At 43.5% G+C, this 18,158-nt stretch overlaps 1 protein-coding gene across 1 annotated transcript; it reads right to left on the bottom strand.

Annotated features, from left to right (window-relative positions):
• Positions 1 to 524: 524 nt before the first annotated feature.
• On the bottom strand, positions 525 to 12,442 carry mchr2b (melanin concentrating hormone receptor 2b; the record flags this gene model as incomplete). The annotated part of the gene is made up of 2 exons (XM_079502401.1): positions 525 to 2,587; positions 12,045 to 12,442. The coding sequence occupies 2 exons, from the start codon at positions 12,440 to 12,442 to the stop codon at positions 1,918 to 1,920; spliced, it is 1,068 nt and encodes a 355-aa protein (XP_079358527.1). The 3' UTR covers positions 525 to 1,917.
• Positions 12,443 to 18,158: the final 5,716 nt, after the last annotated feature.

Here is an 18,158-nt window from a genome sequence, read left to right as displayed (position 1 = left end):
GTGTGTACGTACTTGGTGTAAGCTCTGATACATGATCAAGAAACTATCAATATCAATACCATGACAATCATCCCACAAGTCATTGATTTAAGAACTTTAATTCCATCCTGTTTTGTTCCATCTTGATAAAACAATTTGAAAAATGTTCATGAACTTAATGTATGGAAAACATTGACGTATTTCAATTTAAGGCACTTCAATATAAGGCACTTGTCCTCTTACAGTATCAATAAAATAGTTCTGTGATCTGATGTTCTCATTCACAAAGCCCATTCATGAAATGCAGAACTGAACTCAACCCGCGGTTGATGTTGTGGAGCATCAATTTATTGTAAACAAAACCTGCATTTTAGTTACATTGTATTGTATTCGCATACTATATCATACAGATTGGTTAAAGTTTTTTGGATTGCAGCTCTAAGTTGTACAAAATCTATATTAAACATTTGACGTGGACCATTTTTCTGAAGATGGATTTCTTTCCAATAAATACAGTGAGTTATCGCTCAATAATAATCTATGTATTTGTATAATCTCAAACAAAACCAAATCATCATTGTTCCTTGCTGCCAATATTGTGTGCTAAGGATGTATGAATGTTTTTTATAGAGATTCTATGTCTTCGCATGTATGTTTGTGTCTTTATTATGCTACTGTATTTAATGTCTATCTAGCAAATAGTCTAATATTACACTAAATAAACAGAACAGTAATGTATATAGCACAGTGGAACCATTTAGGATTGTGTGATCAAACTATGCTTGCCCGTCCCAAAAAGTGACCATGCTGTTTTATATACAGGACAAACATATATCACTATTACTTCTTCATTTACTAATTACAAATCATAATTGTGCTGACATAAGTTACCTTCAAACAAAAGGACCCCTATAGCTGAAGAAGGCAGTTGTCTGCCGAAACGTTGGTTTATTTATTCTCTGCGTCCTACAATATATTTCATTCTTGGCACTTACACTATACACTATACAGTATCAGTGTGTGCAGCCACTTTTGTCTTTCAAATACTACCTTTTAGATAAGTTACCTTCAAAACATAACAAATAAAATACCCTTTTCCTGTACACTGTCACATTTACTAATGCAACATTTTCTCTTGTTCATTGTACATGTAAAGCATTCAATTTCCTTCACACTCTCTTCAGTCCTATTTGGGACTTTGTTGTAGCTGAAAATAGCTTCCTGTACTATGAAAGAACTCCTTGTAACTTTACAGACGAACTCTCCTGAGCTCTCCTTGAACACCTCGACATGGATGTTTGTGATGGGAAAAGTTTACAATTTACAATTAACAATGACGATACAAGCAAAAGGACTTATGTAACAGTGCCATCTCTCAGATGACACCACTGATACAGACTGAATCAATACTTTTACATACAGTATTCATTCTGCCACTGGGTGATGTGGAGGGGTCATCAAATCCTGTCCCAGGTGACAGTTTTCAGTGTCCATTATATTCAAACAAGGTTTTCAGCACAGAATGTGTTGATGCTTCCACTCGGTCACAAGTTCAATTCCTGCTGGTAGAACGTTGTGTCTACCCAGTCACGGGGTTGCTCATACCCACCCACCATCTATGACCACCATTCATGATGGGAATAGAGGCAATACAAATAGTTAAGCATTGGGTAAAATAAATAGTGGGAGTGAGTGAGAGCGAAAGTGTGTCAGAAATTGAGATATTTGTGCGTGTGTATGTGTGTGATTTTGCTTAAACACTTTCAACCTGGCATCCCTATTTTGGGCATGTCATAATAGGCAAAACAAATCTAAATGTTCTAACAAATTATAATAATTATAATTAATAATAATATAAAATTGAAAATAGCCAATCTACAAGTGGTTACACTTTTGAACAGCAGCATCTCATGTATACGAAATGACAGAAAGTCCCATTCAGATGACAGTAGAGCGATAGCCGGGGTCCGGCGTGGCCATGCAGCTAGGGCCGTCGGTTTTGACCATGGTGGTCTTGGTGTGTATCGAATGCGAAGTCTGGGAGCCTAGTGCCCAACTACCCCGAGCGTTCCTGTGGCAGAGACGCTCGCGGTAATTCTGAGCGAAGCAGAGAAGCATGAGTGGGTTGATGCAGCTGTGAGAGTAGCTGAGGACAATGCTGACATTGTAGACGTAGACGAAGGCGCTTGTCGGCTTGTTGTTGCTCAAGTTGATCACTTGGATCACGTGGTAGGGGGACCAGCACAGCAGGAACAGGCCGATGACCATCAGGACCGTCTTGGTGGCTCTCCGGGCCCAGACGGTCTGCTTGCGCTTGACGCGGCGGAGGGAGCTGAACACATGGTAGAGCGTGAGCGTGTAGAAGGTGCTGATGATGAAGAGCGGAATGATGAAGCCCAGGATGGACTGGTACAGCGTGTACCAGTACATGTCCCCGGGGCCGTCCAGATACATCATGCACATCTCCATCTTCCGGTTGCTGACCACCTGGGCGTACATCATGACGGGCACGCTCAGGAGGAAGCTTCCCAGCCACACAAGCATGTTGATGACAATGGTCCACTGGATGGTTCGCTTTGCCGACGAGGGGTGGACGATGGCGATGTACCTAGAGGGAGGAATTTAGAAACAGGGACACTCGTTAGAGAGAGATTACGGTATGCAACAAGAGATTCGCTCTGGATACAACGTATAAATGCCTAAATTGTAAATAAAGATGGCTTTCTTGGAAGAGATAGACAAAGCAGGAAAGGGCGCACACCAGTATTGGTGAGGTGCTGGCCTAAGGCAGTAAATAAGTAAAAATAAGTAAAAAAAAATCTTATTTTTACTTTCTTGGAAGAGATACCCAAGAGAGAACACAGAGTTCTCTTTAAGAGATAATTGTCCCAATGTCCTCCTTGACAAGCTGCGAGAATTTAATCAAGTACGGTGATTTCCCCTCTCCTCAAAGCGTAGATTACACATTCTCTTTATTTGGGGAATCACATAGACTGGACTGGGCACTTTAGATTGATCGATTTATTGAGTGATTGTTTGGGTGATTGATCTATATTAACAAAATGCACACGTATAAACATACAGTATATTTGTACACAATAAAGCTTGAGAACATATTTTCATTGTGGAAAGTGTGTGTGTGTGTGTGTGTGTGTGTGTGTGTGTGTGTGTGTGTGTGTGTGTGTGTGTGTGTGTGTGTGTGTGTGTGTGTGTGTGTGTGTGTGTGTGTGTGTGTGTGTGTGTGTGTGTGTGAAATATGAAAAAAGTGAAATATGGACATGAGGGTATTGATTTGAGCTCACTCTTTGTGGGCACTAACAGAGAGACTTTGCATATGCTACATGCCTACCTGTCACTAATATTGAGCAATAGAAAGCTCCTGTTGTAAAGGGATTTTGTGTTGTGTATTGTATATTTGAATGTATTGTACCTTTTAAAGTTTATTTTATTTTTATTGCTTGGACCCTGTGTGTGTGTGTGTGTGTGTGTGTGTGTGCGTGCGTGTGTGTGTGTGTGTGTGTGTGTGTGTGTGTGTGTGTGTGTGTGTGTGTGTGTGTGTGTGTGCGTGCGTGCGTGCGTGCGTGCGTGCGTGCGTGCGTGCGTGCGTGCGTGCGTGCGTGCGTGCGTGCGTGCGTGCGTGCGTGCGTGCGTGCGTGCGTGCGTGCGTGCGTGCGTGCGTGCGTGCGTGCGTGCGTGCGTGCGTGCGTGTCACAAGTTAGCACGTGGACTGGCATGTTGGCACTTGGCATACAGACTGGCACAAGGACTGATAATGAAATGCCTTAATAAATGCATTCTTGTATAGTTAATTTTCATTAGGCCCTCCCTTTTAGTGCTTGCTGTACTGGTTCTACTGCTGTATGTAAAACATTGACTGCGTCAATCCTGCTAGTAAAGACTTTCCCCAGCAGCCCCCATAGCATAGAGCAGAGCCCATTATGCTATTTGTTGCGGTCATTACACACGTCATTACACACGCATCGATGCCTTGGTTGTCCCACACAAGCCTATTGGTCTGCTAAACAGACCAATAGTGTATTAATCAATCAATCAACTTTATTTGTTTAGACTCAGGGTCCATTAAAAACAGACAACATAAAACACTATACATTACATATTATATCGTCTATACAGCTGTTATGTGTTTTGGCAAGTCCCGGAAAAGATCTGCTGTGATTGGCTAGTACAGTCACTTTGATTGGCAGTTGTGCCGAACGCTCACCCCAAAACATGATTTATGAGACCATGGGAGACTCTTGTGGGACAACCAAGGCATGGATGCATGTGGAATGACAACTAAAGTAATGGCACATCAATGAAAAGAAAATCCCTTTTTACTGCAAGTCCGCAACAAATAGATTAAGTAGCGATATGCTTATGGGCTCCACTCTATGCTATGGGGCCGGGGGCTGCTTGGGATCAATAAACCCCTTGGCCAGTCATTTGGGATAAAATAATAATAATAAAATAAAATAAATGTTATTTTAGTCTGGACTTGATCTTTAACATACAGGCTCTTGACTTATGTGTTCACTGTTTCCATAACAGTAGAACACATTATGTTATTGCAAATGTAGGTCTGACAACAATATCTACACAATGTTATGTCACATGTGACGCAGCCTTGAGCGAGATAAGTCTGTTATCTATTTCCTTCATGAGTAAAACCGTTCTACTGTAGCCAATCTCTCCTCCACATTGTCCTCCATTACATCAGGGCCAACAATGTTGACCCGTGCAAACACTTTCTAATTGGAATCAGTTATTTGAATATGGGAATACTCAGGCCTGGATTGGACACTTGACACACCGGGCATATGTCCGTCTTAGGATCATTACAGTAATTATTAGAACATGGAGGGATATTTGTCAGTAAAAGTGGTAGTATTAGGGCTTATTTGTTGTGTGTGCCTAAACAGAGCGGGACGGGAGAGTAATATCTGCTATCTGCATGCCGGGTTGTGGTGGGCCGGTCTGGGCCAAATGTCAGGGCTGCATTTTTGATTCAGTACAGCCCTGGAAATATTCCAGTATAAATCTTATTTCAGGTGTGTAGGAAGAGTACAGTAAATATAAGTCCAGAAGGTGAAACCCTTCACCCTCCTCTAGAGTGATATCACTTTTAATAATAATAATAATGTTACTGATGTTCCATTCGCCTGCTGAACCTCTGAAGAGGAATGGATTGCAACTCCAACTTCAACATTATTGTTAAATCACTAACTTTTCAAGTGTAAAATAGTGAGTGAAAATGTTTTTCTTCATACAAACTACCACCAGTACAGTACAAAACAAACAGTACAGAAAACCAACAATATGTATAGTATAGTATAGTATAGTATAGTATAGTATAGTATAGTATAGTATAGTATAGTATAGTATAGTATAGTATACTAAGGAAGGCTGGCGTAGTGTTCTAGTGGGCACTGGGCACCTATAGGCTGGTAATGCAGCATGCCACAGGTTTGAATCCCGACCCCAATGACCTTTGCTGCGTGTCACTCCTCAACTCTCTCTCTTCCCATTTCCTGTCAGTCTACTGTATTCTACCAAATAAAGGCAGAAAAAGCTAAACAAAAATAAATAAAATACTAGAAAAAGTGCCCTTCTGGGCACAGGTCTCCACCAGGAGGATAGGAGTGTGTGAGATGTTTGGCAAAATGTTTAGGAGTAATATAAACAGGTTTTTTTGTTTGTTTGTTTTTTGCAACAATTTTCTTCATTTTGTTGAGGAAATGCAGAGCCAGATCACTCATCGAATCTCTGAGGATAGAATTCTGGATGAGCAGGACGATGTGCAGCATTTTGAACGAAACGGGCCACTCCTGAAAACTTAAGAAGGCAATGTTAGCCAATCAGTGTAGAATCTGAGAAATCCAACAGATTCGTCTTGATCACATGACTACAGAGATCATGTGTACCGATTTGCGTGAGATTTGGATGAAATCTGTGCGACTAACATAAGCAATGTGTTTAGCAGAAATCGGCCTCATGGTGGCGCTATAACCGGCAGATGTGGAGGGATGCAGGGACAATGTTTTTCCATGGCCTCTAGGGAGTGCGCATACATAAGTTGTATACAGATTGATGAAGTTATAGCTAAAAACAGGAATTGGCCTGTTATAGCGCCACCATGAGGCTGATTTGGAAAATAATGAGTGGCATGTCGTACTTGGCCTAGTGGAAATGTGGGTGTATAATTTCCCGGAAATTGCACACTGTGTTTGTGATTTGTGGCATTTTGTTCGAAACGGACCAATCATGTGAGCTTTGGAAGCCAATATTAGCCAATCAGGATGGAAGATGGGAAATTGTGCAGATCTGTGTTGATCACATGACTATGGAGATAGTGTATACCGAATTGTGTGATGTATGGATAAAATGTGTACAAGTAATCTACAGAAATGTGTTTTGCCTAAATCGGCCTCATGGTGGCGCTATAACAGGCCGTTGAGGAATATTTGGGGCAGAGGTTCGTCGTTGGCATCCATGGAGTGTGTGTGCAAAGTTTGGCATGGATCGGGCCAACGGTACCGGAGATTAGCTGATAACGGACGGACGGAAGGACGGAAGGAAGGAAGGAAGGAAGGAAGGAAGGAAGGAAGGAAGGAAGGAAGGAAGGAAGGACACACACACGGACGGAGTGCAAAACATACTCTCTCCCCATGCCTTCGGCCTGGTGGAGACAATAAGGTATGTTCTAAAGTAAGTATATTCTCAGTTAGCTCTGGTCCATAGTGTTAAGGACTTCTCCTTAACGATACTTTCCCTAGTGGATGCACTCTGAGCCCCCCACGACACGTAGAAATTGCACTTTTTGTCCAGAAAAGAAAACATTTCACGGAAGAAAAAATATGTTTTAGTTACTCTACTACAGATGTTGTTGATAGAAAAACACCAATGACCATATTTTTCCAAAAAGTGCATTTTATACATGTAGTGGTGGCTCAGAGTGCGTCCACTAGGGAAAGTAGGCTTGCAAAACCGTCTTTGTATTGGTGAATCGTTTTTTTCTTTTTTTTGCAGCATGGCTGTGCTGCAATTCATGCGTGCACAGGAAGTTGAGAGTAGCATAGCGTTTAGGAGATGTCCTTAACGATATGGACCAGAGCTAATTCTCAGTTATATACATATAGGCCCTACTGTGTACATAAAGTGATCCTGCCAGTGTGACGGCATTTGTCGCTAAGACTGACATGGCAACAGGGCTGAGTAATGAAGGCAGTAAGGTTTATAATGAACAACCTAGAAACACAAACACAGACATGATGGCGCGCAAAGCCACGTTTTCCCAAGTGCATGTTCACACAGTAAAATCTTCAGTGGTAATTTAGGCTAAATTAGTCAAATGGCTTGTTCCAGATCATGCTCCCTAAGCCAACAAGTAAAGGGAACATTACTACAACCTCCTTGTTTGTATTCACACCAAGTGTCGCCATGGAACCAATTAGATGTTTCCAGTTATAATATACAGTAACTAGATAAGATATGCAGCATAATCACTGTGTGTGTGTGTGTGTGTGTGTGTGTGTGTGTGTGTGTGTGTGTGTGTGTGTGTGTGTGTGTGTGTGTGTGTGTGTGTGTGTGTGTGTGTGTGTGTGTGTGTGTGTGTGTGTGTTTGTGCATTATCAATTTGATTACCAAAATAGAACATGCAGTTGTCAAATTAATAGGTTTTTAGCTGTACTAGATTTTGGTCAACCAATGACAATGACAAATCAATGTCTGATATCTGCAAAAGTGATATGCAACCTTATTAATGGAGGAAAACGATGGATTGTGCAGTCCGGATAGGGAATGAGACATTACTCCAGGTGAAGGAGTTTAAACTAAAGGAGATTCAGAACACAGCGTGGTCACTTTGTGAGTCATTCTGAAACACTGTTCTGTGTGTGTGTGTGTGTGTGTGTGTGTGTGTGTGTGTGTGTGTGTGTGTGTGTGTGTGTGTGTGTGTGTGTGTGTGTGTGTGTGTGTGTGTGTGTGTCTGTGTCTGTATGTGCGGACGTGTGCGTGTGTGGGTGCACCTGGTGCGTGCGTGACCTCCCCCTCTACACAGTACACACGTAACACTACAGCTCAACCCACATTCTGTTGAAGGGTGGTGACACCCACAGAGGTGACCTGAATTAATTTGTCACCCACCGCGTTGAGGGACATTAACACAATCAGTGCCGGGATTCCTTCAAAATAGAAGCTCTGGGGTGCAGGAAAGACATGGCCGCTTTTACTCGAGACTCTCGTGAACCAGGGTTTACATTCTTTAATCCAAGTTTTAATGCGATCGTATAAGATGCTATTGTTGCTATCGCGTCAACATAGAGTGGGACACTGGCCGCGGCCATTTTGAAGATGCGCGCGCATCCACTTGCATTGTAAGCCCTGTCTTCAAAGGCCTGTATCTCAAAAACGACATTGAGGGGCCGACATCTCGTTGCAGGCGCTGTGATACTCGCGGTCAGCCTGATATCATTGAGGATGCGCTAGGACGTGTACACACGTCCAATGCATGCGTCGGTTGGATTCCCTAGGAAGTGTGGCTACGTCCTACGGACAGAAACGGTTAAAGGTGTGCCAACAGCACAGTGGACGGTCTAAACATACCGGGGCACGTTTCTTTGTGTAACGCACGTCAACAACAAAAGGTCGTTCTCAGTGCCTTACACAACAAATAGCATTAAGTATCTCGGGGTCTTGTTCACAAGTGAGGGGAGGACTGATTAGGAGATCAGCCGGAGAATCGGAACAGCAGGGGCGTTATTGCAGTCGCTGTACCGCACTGTTGAGCTGAGCCAGAAGGCAAAGCTCTCTGTCTACCGAGCAATCTTCGTTCCTACTCTCACCTATGGTCATGAAGTGTGGATCATGAACGAAAGAATAAGGTTGCGAATACAAGCGGCCAAAATTACTTTTCTTCTGGCATCTCCCTTAGAGATATGGTGAGAAGTTCAGTCACGCGAGAGAGACTCTGAGAAGAGTCGCTGCTTCTTTGCTTGGAAAGGAGCCAGCTTAGGTGGTTCGGGCATCTGGTAGGATGCCTCTCGTGCCTCTCAAGGCACGTCCCACTGGGAGGAGACCCCGGGGCAGACCAAGGCGCAGTTGGAGGAATCACATCGACTCACTGGCCTTGGAATGCCTCGGCATCCCCCAGGAAGCAGTTACTAATGTTGCTCTGGAGAGACAAGTCTGGAGCTCTCTGGTGGAGCTGTTGCCCCCGTGCCCCGACTACGGATAAACGGTTGAAGATGGATGAATGGATGTAGATTGATGTTAGAGATTTGTAATGTTACTCTGAAAGTGAAGCTCAATTAGTCCTGATACAAATATATGATTATTATGCTGCATGATGATGTTGTGTGACTGAGTCCGGTATTTTATTAAGGAAGATTATTATAGATTATTATAGATTATTCTATCTCTGCATAAGGGCATTGCTTGCAAATGTATCCAGTTTTAAAACCTACATCTTTTTATACTGTAGCCTGCTGTTTGCTGGATTTAGCTATTGTTCAACATGTTAAATGAAACGGGCCCGAACCACCAACTGCATGCAGGCTATATTTTGTTTTCCCCCAAACTGTGTTAGTTCAAGTAAAGCAGATTATGCGCATCAATTTAAAGTAAACTCCTAATATCATGGTTTACTTTATGTCCTATTACAAACTTTTTCAGATTTTGTTGTAATGATCTACTCTAGCTGCTGCTGATTGGCCAGGCCGTTTTGTGGCCGGGCATCAAGTCTGCCTGAGAGTTCCCAGATGGGAGCAGGAGGGGGGAACCCAGTGTACTCTCTGCTGCCCCATCTGGCGGAGTCAGGTTAGTAATGATCAGCTGTTCTTCGAATCTAAGCAGATGTCTAGCTTGACACAATAGTATAAAAATCACACCTGTGTGAACTGAGTGGGTCATGACCGAAAGAATAAGGTTGCGAATACAAGCGGCCGAAATGAGTTTTCTTCGACGGGTGGCTGGCATCTCCCTTAGAGATAGGGTGAGAAGTTCAGTCACACGAGAGAGACTCGGAGTAGAACCGCTGCTCCTTCGCCTGGAAAGGAGTCAGCTGAGGTGGTTCGGGCATCTGGTTAGGATGCCTCTCGGGAGCCTCCTATAGGGAGGTCCTTGACGCACGTCCCACTGGGAGGAGACCCCGGGGCAGACCAAGGCGCAGTTGGAGGAAATACATCGACTCACTGGCCTTGGAACGTCTTGGAATCCTCCAGGAGGAAGTCACTAATGTTGCTCTGGAGAGGGAAGTCTGGAGCCAGGGGCGTAACTAGATGTCACTGGGCCCTGACGCAGGCTGATCAGCGAGTGCCCCAGACAGCACCCCCCCCCCCCCCCCCCCCCCCCCCCCCCCCCCCCGCGATCGAAATATCCCATACAGACTGACTGTTTTGGCTTATAAACAGCGCAACGGGGCACTGTACGGTACCTGTCGCAATTGTGAACAGAGCAGCAGCAGCAGCCTGGGAAAACAAGCCCAAACTGCGTGTTGGTTTATAAACAGCGGGGCACTGTACAATTATCGTAGTTGTGATTTGGGCACGTACCTGGCTGTTGGGACTCGAGACTGGGAAAGCCCACTGCATGCACACTCGCGGTGCGCCACAGACACTACTGACTTCCTTCACGTTATTAGCCTACAGCCTGGGACCGACGCTACACTCTAGACAGGAGAGCTGTTGGGGGAGGCGGGGCACATGTTGCCTATGCATATTATGGTATGGTGTGGGGCTGTGTGTGCTATAGCAGCAGCCACCACCATGCAGGCTCCGCCAAACTGTCATTGCATCTCTGTATTATAATTTCATTTTACAGACGGCGCGGGTGGGCGGCCGTGTGCCCCCCTTGCCTCTGGGCCCCCACGCAGTCGCGTTGTCTGCGTCACGGTAGTTACGCGCCTGTCTAGAACACTCTGGTGGAGCCGTTGCCCCCGCGACCCGACTACGGATAAGCGGTTGAAGATGGATGGATGGATGGATGGTGCATTGTGCATGTACATACAGTATAGGCTAATGTAGGACACGCTCAACTACCACTGCTGTAAGTGAGGATGTTTGCATTGGTAGACAGATGGTCACATACTTGCATTCGGATGGTGTTCATTTGATGGAACTATACGCAGGCAACTATGTGTAAACTGTGTCCTCCACCTCGTATATTTCTATACTGTACAGGTTTTTCCTTTTTTCTATAACCGTGTAAATGACATGAATTTTAAATGTTTTGATGAATTGAAAATGGAGGACCCTTATGTAAACAAGTGCCTTTTCTGTTATTTTCCTCCATTTTGTTTTGACCAATCAATCAAACTGAAAAAGGCCCACCTGGGTTTATTTTAGTTTGAGGGTAGCATTTGGTGTTTAACTTGTATACATCTCATGTTCTACCTAAAAAACTAAACAACTTTTGAAGAACCTGTCTTTCTTGAGACATTATGGCTGAGGTAACCTGGGAGTTTGTCCCCTTTTCCGAGTACTGTACATTTGAGGGAACAGGTCCTGTTTCTGGTGAGCTGGGCACTATTTTGGTGCTGTTTTGTGGGAGAACTGGGCACTATTTGGACCTGTTTTGGGGAGAACTGCATGGGCATTATTTGGTCTTGTTTGTTTGTTGCATGTTTGTTGACGACTGGGCTCTATTCAGGGAGATTTCTGATAACTCATACCCTATTCAACACTTTAGATAGAACCAATAATCACTGAACAATGAGGTGCATTGTATATTTAGTGTATAGCCTACAACATTTACATTTTTATCAGATGCATTCCATGACCCTAATTGATTTTTGGCCTGCAGCCCTGCTCTACTTTACCCTGTAAATTTAGTCCAGGGCAAAGACAAATTAACTGTAGCATACAGGCTATATGAACAATCTCCAAAATGAAGGTGGATAAAGTAACATCTACTCTTACAAAGTGTTTGTTAGCATTTTATTACATCATGAACTGAGAACAAAACTTTTCATAAAGTTTTGCTAAGGACCTGTAACCTGTTACGCACCGATCTAACCTATGACATAAGATGCAAGAAGATCATTTTGAGAACTTAATCTTATAGTAACTTACCTGTCAATGCACAAAACCGTAACAATCCCCACTGTGGTAAACTGGTTGCTCACATCCACCACAACTACTGCTTTACACATAAAGTTACCAAACACCCACTGTCTGTCTCTGACAAGCTGATGGATGTTGAATGGCATCACGAGCAAGAAAAGCAAATCGGCTATTGCCAAGTTCAGCACGTAAATATCCGATACCATTTTCTTCTTACATGTTGCCACCGCGTAGATGACCAGTCCATTGGTGACAACTCCAACTGAGCAAATAATTGCGTAAATTGATGGGAATATGTGCATAAAAGTGGCCACATCGATATGACTGTAAGTCGTAACAGTTGCGTTGGAACATGACGAGTTCGTCGAGTTTGATTGATCACTGCAAAATATGTCCGTGTCGTTCATCTTCAGACCTTCCAATAGTCCCTCTCCTGCGTAATTAACGCCGCACAGGCAAGAATTGCCGCGTCCAGGCAACAGGATCGAGCTGTCAGCCAGTCTTATCTCCAAACTTCTGTAGCAGTGGGCTTCTCAACCCAAGGCTGTTTTCTTCGTCTGCAGCTCTTACGTGGAATGCTTTTGACTGATCAGTGAGAGAGAGAGACCGAGACAGCTAGAACACGGGATCATAGGATGCACAAGCCCTTTTATCTAGCGATGCAAAACAGAACTGCGCGCGGCGTACCGTGCGCTCCCGCTGTGCGCCTTTCAATAACTGTTGCCTAGTAGTAACTGCACCTCGTCGGCTTAGTGAGCAGTAGAGCACATGCTATAATCCAATATACCGTATAGTTCCCTCCCTCCCTTGAAGTCCCTTCCCTTCACTTTTCATTAACATGATGAAATCAAGCAGAGCAAAGCCCACACTTTTTTTTTCTTTATTTTTTTTCATTTACAGACAGTCTGATGCCTATTAAAGTATTGGCTTCGTGGCTGACAATTATGGCTCAATTGATTTAGTTCGATAGGCCTATGTAACAGACTGCAGCCAGACTACGCCACTCCTGAGTACCACAGACGAAAAACAGTCTAAGTCCAAATTTAGGACTGACCCCTCCACGAAAAGGCCTCGTTGTCCTGAACCCTTTATCTATCATTTATACATTATGGATCAATAGTGTGGACTTAGACTGTTTTTCGTCTGTGGCATTATTGATAAGCGGGCGACACTTTATATTTTATATATAGGATTAGGATCGCTTATATTGTGCAAACGTTATGGTTGTTGTGTGTTTACAAATGAAATATTGTGCCAAGGCTCACATAGGCTAAATGAAACATCAAGTTAAATAATAAAATCCCTTATACTGACATGAAAGTCTCCTCCACATAGACTGTGTATAATATAAACGAACAAGTGTCTCCTGCTTATCAATTGGGAGTGGCATGTATATGGCTTTATTATTATTATTATTATATAATTCTGCTACATCTAATTTGGCGGCAATCAGTGTCCATGGAATCAATCAATTCCAGCCTTAATCACACATCAACACGATCCAATGTAAAATCACAGCAAACCAAACTATTCCAAAATAAGATTACTTCACTCCAAATAATAATAATACAAGTAAGACGCCCTGAGGACGAGAAGTGACCTCCTAAAGGGCAAGGTCGCGTGCACGCATCCGCCTGGGCGAGCACTGGTGCTTTGGCATGGGGGGTCAGATCAACATATGGAATTAATTCTCTACTGGCCAATTGGGAGCGTGTCTTGAGTGTACAGGGTTTGATGAGGTCAGATGAGGCCAGATCAACATAATGGATTGAATTCTGTATTGACCATATACAGTATGGAGCGTGTCACAAGGCGTGACTGACTGACAGGTTTTGCAGGTTTTCATAGTAAACCTACAGTCGCAATAATAATAACAAATGCAATATAAAAAGACTGGATATTAAATTAGTTTCCTGGGCCCATTACATATATATTTTTACAGCTTTAATGTTTGTGTTGTCTGAACAAACCATTGACAATAAACAGAGTATTTATGTCATATGTGTCTGAGAAAATCGGCATATGTATGTCGAGGGGAACCCTTGGCCAATAAGGGACCACCATTCATGATGAAGATACGATGATTAGAGTGCCCCTCACTTCACATGGGTGTGATTTTTGAGGGGCGCTAGCCCCTCCTATACAGCTTTTGTCCCCACACGTCTCAATATTTGCCGTTGCCAATGAAAGGAGAAATTAGGTCAAATGTGATTTTTTAATTACACAATATATATTCACTTAATTCACAATCCAACTTTGCCATGCAATAGAGGGTATGCGCATGCTTAAAGTGAATGGCACATCGAGTGGCAAATCGAGTGGCAAAGCAACATGCAAAGTGAGTTTAACATTGTTTAACGTTGTTTAATGCAATCAGATAGGACTTTTTTGTTTGGATGTATGGGCAGTCAAGGCCAGAAAGTAGTTTTTTGCCAGACATTCCTGCATAACTTCCGGGTTTGATGATGGTCACGCGCATACCCTCTATAGCTCACATTTAGCGACTTGTCTCTTTATGTGTAAATTGCATTACACAAATTATGGAAGTCAAATAAATTTGCTTTGATTTGTAACTTTGATCTATTCTATATAGCATCATTAAATGTGGTTTTGAAAAGCAGAAGTCTGTCCAGAGATTAGGGCGGGGTGTGACAACAGATGAAAGTGGAATGTCCTGGCCAGAGAAGGTGATGCTTGTTATGGGGCATGATTGAACCTGGTGTGGGGTGCCGATGTGAATGGCTTCTGTTTTGGAGCTGTTTAGTTGCAGGAAGTTGTGTTTCATCCACGCCTTTATCTCCTCCAGGCAGATGGTGAGTGTGGATGAAGGTGATGAAGATGGTGACGGGGAGGACAGTGGGGCAGCAGAGCGGGGAGGTGTTGGGTCCAGTTTTATGTAGAGTTGTGTGTCATCAGCATAGCAATGGTGACAGGCTGGGTCCGGGATTTTGCATCTCCCAGGGAGACGCACTCAGTTCTTTCTGCATGAGGTAGGATGTGAACCAGTCGTGGTAGATAGCCGATTTGCTCGTCCACATATGACGTAAATTCTCCATTCATTGTCAATGGCATTTAATGTTTGTTAACACTAAAATAGCCGATTTGCTCAGACACATACTGTATAAATCTAAGAATCTACACTATAGCTGAATATAGGAGGGGCTAGCGTCCGTCAAAAAAAAGCAAAATGGGTGTTCCTGTCTATATTAGGGTGATTGTCATGTTGAATGTTGAATCCTGGAGCTTAAGAACGGTGTGCGGACATCCTACCTTCTTTCTGTATGTATATTTTTGTCCAGCACCCGTCAACATTTTCTGAGATGTGCGTGCTTCCCGTTTGGAATGCTCTCTGATAGGTATTTCCTGTCATGTATAACTGGTAGTACTAAATAAGAACTAGACTATAAATGCCCTGTTTCTGGTTTACGAGACAATAGCACATCAGGACAATTGAGTTATTGTTGTTTAATGAAGCTGTGGTTGTCTCTTTTTCCTGGAATGAAAAAGAGACATGTGTTAGGACTTAACCCATGTCTCTAGTTAGGATTTAAAGGGCTGTAACAACGTCAGTGGTCCCCAGCTGAAGACCCTGCAGCGAATGTCCTTTTTTGAGGGGTGATAGCCATCCTATGTTCAGCTTTTGGTGTAAGTGCACAAACTTTGTCCTACACAAACATTAGTGATTGAGTGTTCGTGTAAACACAAACATTGCGTAACGCAAACATTGAAGACGAAGGTGAGGACGCAAATTCTGATTGGCCGGAATGAGATGATGTATGATGATTTACAATGATAAGATCGCCTCCCACTTCCACCATGGGCACTGTTGGAGGTGCGACTGTCCTACGTAGACCATCCTTCTGTATGAAATAATGGAAAGGTTGCATTAATTATCTTGGAAGTAATGTCAGCTATAGAGTAAAAATCACACCCGTGTGAACTGAGTGGTGTAAGGTCTTATATAGACTGATCAGCTGTGGTCTGATGTAATGTCTGACGTAATTAAATCACACCCGTGTGAACTGGGTGACCATAGCAACCATGCTCATTTTTTGGTACGAACAGACAGACAGACAAACTAACAAAGCCAGTTGTAGGAGTGGTTTACACCACTCAGTGGTTTACACCACTCAACAAGTCATATTCAGTTGGCTAAACATGCCTATGGTCTTTCAAGTAACCATTTTAACTGTTAAACGCTGCTGCAACATTGCTGTAGTACTCGTTTTTTGGTGTGACTGTTGTAGACCTGCAGCATTTGTGCCCAGTTTGGCAACGGTGCCTGTGGCTGCTGTGCTGGTGTCACTACACTCATGGCTGTCCCCTTAAACGTGATTGTGACACATTTAGTGCAGATTGGAGCAACAGTGTGCCTGTGGCCCTTGGGGGCAGTGGTTCTAGGGTAGAGTGGCTGGTAGAGCAGATGGATGGATTGATTGATTGATTGATTGATTGATTGATTGATTGATTGATTGATAGAAAATGTTATTTCACAGTATGTAGAATTGGTACATTTCAAACAAAAGTCAATGAAATACAAAAACTGCTACTTTGAGGATGAAACCATGATAAGCACTAAGACTTGTTTACATCAGGTTCATCCATTTTCAATTCATCAAAACATTAACAGTTGAGACGTATAACAGTCTAAGTCCACACTAATTATCCATGATGTATAAATGATGGATTAGGGGTCAGGACAGCTAGGCCTTTTCGGGGAGGGGTCAGGATAAATTACTGTATATGGACTTAGACTGTTATTTGTCTCAGCTGCTCAAGACGTACAAATTTACACTTCTATGAAAAACAGGAAATCATCATATAAAGAAAGGGCTCTTTGAGAGCGGTTTTGAAAGAGTAAAGGGATTCACATTTCTTAATGGTTGTTGGTAGGGCTTTCCACATTTCAGTGGCATAGGAGCAAAATTAATTGAATCCCTTTGAGCCGAATCTGGGTTGCACGTGGTTTGTTGAACTCGCTCTGGTGTTGTGAGTGTGTACTTCGTTGACATTAAGGAAGTATTTAGACAGGTACATGGGTATCTTCGTGGTGTAGCGAATCTTGTAGACCAGACTCATTGCAAGATGCTGTACTCTCGTCGTCAACCCTAAGCCATTCCAGCCTATCAAAATGGGCAGGGGTGAGGTGGGTTCTGGGAGTAAGGCCAAGTAGTAGTTTCTTTTGGGAGTCTGGAGCCTTGTTTTAAGGGCCCCTCGGTGGTAAATGGTAAATGGTGCATTTATATAGCGCCTTTATCCAAGGCGCTTTACAGAGATTGTGCATTACATTCACCCATTCATACACCGATGGCAGCGGAAACCATGCAAGGCACCAACTAGCACATCGGGAGCAATTAGGGGTTCAGTGTCTTGCTCAAGGACACTTCGACAGTAACTCTGGGGGAGCCCGGGTTCGAACTGGCAACCTTACGGTTACCATCCAGACACTCTACCCCTGAGCCACCGCCGTGCTGTGGTACCCTGAAGAAACCTTGTATGAGGGCTCCTGTTAAGGTCTTCAAGGTGTTTTTGTTGACCAGTGAGGAGATCCTGTACAGGAATCTTGTTCTTTGGTTGACTTTTTTGATTACATTGATGGCCATTTTTTCACCGGCCTCCAGGATGGATCCTATTCCTAGGTTGGTAATTTCATCTTTTCCTGTGATTGTCACCCACTTCAACTGAGAAGCCATCTGCCTTGCTGAGATTACTATTTGAATCAAAGAGGATGGATTCTGTTTTTCCCAGGTGTAAAGATAGTTTGTTATCAGCGAGCCAGGTGCAGATTCTACCAAGTTCAGAGCTGAGGGCCTTTTCAACCTGCAGTTTGTTCCTGTCTGAGACCAGCAGGTCTGCAAGGTTCCCAGTTCGGTCCCGGGCTCCCCCAGAGTTAGTGTCGAGGTGTCCTTGAGCAAGCCCATGAACCCCTAATTGCTCCTGATGAGCAGGTTGGTGCCTTGCGTGGTTGGGTGAATGTAATGCACAATCTATGTAAAGCGCTTTGGATAAAAGCGCTACAGTATATAAATGCACCATTTACCATTTACTTCAAGGGCCCCCAGGGACCACACATTGCCCCGGAGTGACTATACATGACAGATCCCTGAATGGTGTTTGTGCCAT

Source organism: Electrona antarctica (assembly GCF_951216825.1).
Source record: "Electrona antarctica genome assembly, chromosome: 1".
Taxonomy (NCBI): domain Eukaryota; kingdom Metazoa; phylum Chordata; class Actinopteri; order Myctophiformes; family Myctophidae; genus Electrona; species Electrona antarctica.
This window is presented reverse-complemented; position numbering and strand designations above follow the sequence as displayed.